General features: G+C 47.6%; 1 protein-coding gene across 1 annotated transcript in view; it reads right to left on the minus strand.

Annotated features, from left to right (window-relative positions):
- gabbr2 (gamma-aminobutyric acid (GABA) B receptor, 2) overlaps positions 1 to 5,000 on the minus strand; it is a 185,382-nt gene that overhangs the window by 48,086 nt on the left and 132,296 nt on the right. The window contains exons 9-11 of the mRNA XM_012829526.3: positions 2,218 to 2,298; positions 1,236 to 1,386; positions 659 to 791 (exon numbers count right to left, since the gene is read on the minus strand). Of these exons, the coding sequence (XP_012684980.1) occupies positions 659 to 791; positions 1,236 to 1,386; positions 2,218 to 2,298 (365 nt within the window). The remainder of the gene's footprint in view (positions 1 to 658; positions 792 to 1,235; positions 1,387 to 2,217; positions 2,299 to 5,000) is intronic.

Raw genomic sequence — 5,000 nt, forward strand, 5'->3', positions numbered from 1 at the left:
AGAGTGTTGATCAGTAGATTATCTTCAACTGCCCCAGTTCCTGGACACGGCCCTCTCTCCCTGGTTCCCTTCTCTGGCAGTCTGTGTGCCGTTCTCACTTTGCTCTAGCGCTTTAATATTATTTGGGCTATCTCCCAGGGGGCCGTAACTATCTCTGTAATCAAAGCGCTCTAATGAAAAGTGCAGACATGTTGTAATGAGAGCAGGCGAACGAATGCGCTCCACACCGGAAGGCATCTGGGGGGGTGGAATCAACCGGCGCACCCATTATCAACTGACCCCACCTTTGCTTCATCACCACGGCAACAGGCGGTGGCTGCCGCGCAATTCTGGCAACCTGCAAAGCGGCTGACTATGGGACAGATCTGCCCGTACGGGTCCATGCCAGAGCAGGGCCACATCCATACTAGCGTCTACTCCTAACTGGGTTGGCTGGACTGAGTGCAGATATAACCACCTGTACCAGTGCTCCCAAAAACTAGCAGGTCTCCATCAGAGATCTCAGTGGCAATTTTCAGATATGAAAAAAAACCTCATTTTTTTGGCAGAGTGACCTTTTTTTCAACAAACTTACCCCCTAATTAGGAGGCAGGGGAAAGAAATCATCTGCTGACATTACTACATTTAAAAAAATAGATATAAATATAAGTATGCTCACAGTGCAGAGGGCCTCAAACTCCTTGTCGGAGACGAAGGAGCCATCCAGGCCGAAGAGGAAGATGGAGGCGTAGGAGAGCATCCCGCCGAGGATGATCAGGTTGTTCATGTAAGGGCTGGACATCTTTATCATCCTGCAGACAGACAGACAGACAGAGAACAAAGAGGTCAAAGATGCCACCTAAAAACTTCTGTGTTACATTTCCTGTGTGGTCGCATGAGAGGAGTGTTTATTTCTGTCATTCAATGTAAATGTGTGTCATTTAACAAGATGATTTAACAAACAATGGCCATACAGACTGTCTGTGCAAGATGTCGACTGTCTGGGCAACACACATCAGTTACTGTTCCGCAGTGTTGTGTGATCCGCTGACCATTCTGATCTGTGCCGCGCTGTTCCTGGTTTGGCACTCTTGCCCTGTGGTCTGCTGTGTAACATGCTACATGTGGTTCCTGTTTTGCCCTCTGCTCTGCTCTGCTCTGCAGTGTGAGGCCCTACCTGTGGTTCCTTTTCTGCCCTCTTCTGTTCCTGTTCTACCTGTGGTTCCTGTTCTGTGCTGGGCAAATGTAGTGCCTACCTGTGGTTCCGGTTCTTGATGTTGAAGAAGAGGAAGGCCCCGGCCATAAGCATGCCCAGGATGGTGATGGTGGAGAGGATGCTGTAGAGTGCCACGCTGATGTGCCAGCGCTGGAGACGCACAAACGTCCGGTCCTTAGGAGGCTCCACCCCTGAGGAGGCCGGAAAAAAACAAGGAGCGGAAGGATGTGGCAATTTAGACAGAACAGAGAAAATTTAGAAATGCAGTATGTAGAAATGCAGAATGTAGAAAATGACTTTTTTTTCTTGAGTTGCCATGGTGAGAGTGTATGATGCCGTTACATCACTGAGGATGTTCTCAACTGTCAAAGTGAACCGATAAAGGAGTGTCCCAATCTCAGGAAGGGCTAGCTGTGTTACAGCATCTCTCTTGTCTTCCTTCCCCAGGGCTAGAGCAGAGGGTGAGAGGAGCTCCCTCCAGGTGGTCAAAGAGAGATATCCATTATGTACCAGACAAGAGTCAAGAGCAGCAGCTTGCATCGCGGAAGTTTCCAGAAATCTTTGTACTTGCTAACATGCAAGACACACAAAAATGGATGTTGGAACACCCTCCCAGAAAACATGTTAGAGGGTTTCAAGTTAAAACTCATAAGGTAAATGTAAATGGTCTAGGTCAGTCACTAGTTCTGGGGTTGGTGACCACAGCTTTGCACTGTTTATTTGATATTTGCGTACTTTTTCATCCACTTGCAAAACAGGGCCAGTTGATGGATGCAATTCTCAGGTTACTGAGTTCTGTTTGTTGAAAAGCAGTGTTTTACTCGGGCACTCAAGGGGCAAACAAGGGGTTTCTTTTGACCCCACGTGTCACCAGGGGTCAGGGGTCACCAGGGGTCAAACACATTCAGAAAAAGGATACAAACAGAGCCAAACATAGCTGGGGCTATATGTACCAACAACACACACACACACAAACAACATCCATGAAGACATACACACAGGCGTCTCTGGCAAGTTCATACCTTGAAATCTCATGGTGTTGTTGATAAGGTCCAACACGTCTGCAATGGCATTGTACTCTCCCACCTTCACTTCGTGTCCCTCTGTGTGTTTGTGTGTGTGAGAGAGAGAGAGAGAAAAAGACAGAGAGAGAGAGAAAAAGGAAAAGAGTTGAAGACAAGGAGAGAGAGAAGAGGAAAGAAAGATATGAGTGGAGGAGAAAGATATGAGTGGAGGAGAAAGACAGAGAGAGAAAGAGAGAGAGAAAGAGAAAAGTCAGCTTACAAGGGAGCCAGACTCACACTGACAGTCTTTTTCTGCTTGTCCAACACAATGGAACAGCAGGTTTTGTGCATGAGATCCTGGCAGCGCCCACATGTTTCTGCCTGCTCCGATCCACCCAGCGGGGAGCTGACGTCATGGAAACGTCCTGTCAGGAAGCCTTACAGGTGGCCGTGGCAACTCAGGCTGGGAGTCGGGCCTCATCAACATAAATATACAACATGGACCTGGGCCTAGTGCCTTGCATCATCATCTGTCAAAACACTGTCTTCCCAATGTGTTCAGGCACTGTGCATCACGAGGAGGAGTACTGGATAAGGTACTTTAAGAGGATACAAAATCATGCAAGTGATAAGAGGTTAGATAAGGGGGCCTGTGGGTAGATGCTTATACCTTAAGCAACAATACAAGGAGACCTTATTCACAAACACATAAACCTCTTTGGCAGAGTTGGTTGTCTATATACTGGGTATATCATCCACTCATTCATTCAATCATTCATTCATTCATTCATCTTAGAGGATTGAAGATGTGTAACTATGTGAATGAGAAGAGTGGTGTTACTGCCAATAAAGTTAAAAAAAAAACATAAAGGTTATTGGATTGATCCTTGTGGCCTGATGTGGGATCAGGTGGCTCTCATCTCACCCCTGGGCTCGTTTATTATGAGCTAAAACGACAAACTGATCCAGGTGCTGAACTCCCACCTTCAAAATGATGGCTCTAGGGGAGCCCAGAACAGCCAGCTGTATTACCAGCAGGAAGCCAGTTAGGGTACCATTTTAATCATGAGAATAAAAACTGTACCACTGCAATCTTGTGGTTTAATAGGCCTATGGGATAGAATTGATCTCACACGGGGAAAAAAGTCACTTTGTGACATTGTTTTACTGGAGATACACGTTGACGATAATGGTTTCCCGGGTGCAGTAAAAGTGACTGTAAACGTTGATGTATCCTTGACATTTTCGGCGGCTTTTTCCTCTAAGGCCCCATTTGGTTGCCAGTCTTTTTGCTTCTGAGAGACATCATCAAACCCAGTATTAGTCCCGAAAGGGTAAGTGTGCTGACGCCATGTCATCAAACAAGAGCTCTGGCCCTCGTCTTTCCATGTAAAGGCTTCAATACACGCAAGGGGGCTCCAGGGAATATAGGGACCTCTCCATCCTAGCTCATTATTTCCCCCTCAACATGCAAATGATCCATTAGCCCAAGAGTGGACTGGACCAACAGTATGTGTGGTTTTTTTGGGGGGGGAGGGGGGGGTTAGGGTTTAACCCTAGGGTTAGGGTTAGGGTTTTCTGCCTTTTCTGATAAAACATGGCCTCTTTACACCTTTGGGATGAACAGCAGAAAGAAAAAAAAAGAGCCGCCATGTTGGAGGTCTTTCTTTTCCGTTCCGTGGCGACACCTTCTGCCTGAGCAGGCGGTGGGTAGAGGTGGGCAGGCTCAGCCAACCTGAGGTGGCCTCGCGTGATCCCACCTGTCTGCTGCTCTCGTCACGGAACACCGGCCACAGCTGCCAAAGTCCTCAACGTGTAGCATTACCAGACAGAGCAATAAGGGACTCTGTGAGTGTGAGTGATTGAGTGTGTGTGTGTGTGTGTGTGTGTGTGTGTGTGTGTGTGTGTGTGTGTGTGTGTGTGTGTGTGTGTGTGTGTGTGTGTGTGTGTGTGTGTGCGTGCGTGCGTGCGTGCGTGCGTGCGTGCGTGCGTGTGCGCGTGCGCGTGTCCGTGTGCGTGTGCGTGTGCGTGTGCGTGTACGTGTGTGTGTGTGTGTGTAATGTACAAGACAGATTAACGGACGTAGAGAGACTGAAAAGAGAGGACAAGAGAGGAAGAGAGAAAAATTGGATGGAAACTGAGACAAACAGACAGCAGTGAGACAAACAGACAAACAAGACAGACAAACAGACCGCAATCTCCTGTGTCTCTGGATGCTGTGTTCTTCTAATGAACCGCTCACACACACAGACACACACACACACACACAAACTGATGACGACAGTGTACCTTCGTCTGTTCTACAACCTGATCCAGAAGCACAAGATTGGAGCGTCGCCCTTACCCTCCCCATCTTTAAAAAGCCATTTCATGCCTACGGTTTAATCACCAGTCCTAATTTAATCGCAGGACCAGATGAAGGTTCAAGCACACTGTACTCTGTGCCAGCTAATGGCTTTGCTGCTATGAAGCGGCACTACCGGGACCAGGCAGGGTCACGCGGCAGGATATTAACGATTCATCTCACTTCATCGCCATCTCATCGTGCACGCTATTTTCATTTTTTCTTGTTTTTTTTTTCAGAGAACGCAATGAACAACTTGACTCATGTTTGGCAACCCGTGCACATGCTTGGCATAATTTACGACACAGACATAAAAGTAATTATTTATGAACATGAAAATGGACTGTGGCTTCCTCCGGATATTAGCTGACCCCCCCCCCCCCCCCCCCAGTTAGTTTACATTAACACATGCTTGTTAAGGAATGCCTATCAGAGGGCCATTAGGAGCTGGCTGAGG

Source organism: Clupea harengus, chromosome 19 (genome assembly GCF_900700415.2).
Source record: "Clupea harengus chromosome 19, Ch_v2.0.2, whole genome shotgun sequence".
In the NCBI taxonomy this organism is placed as follows: Eukaryota; Metazoa; Chordata; class Actinopteri; order Clupeiformes; family Clupeidae; genus Clupea; species Clupea harengus.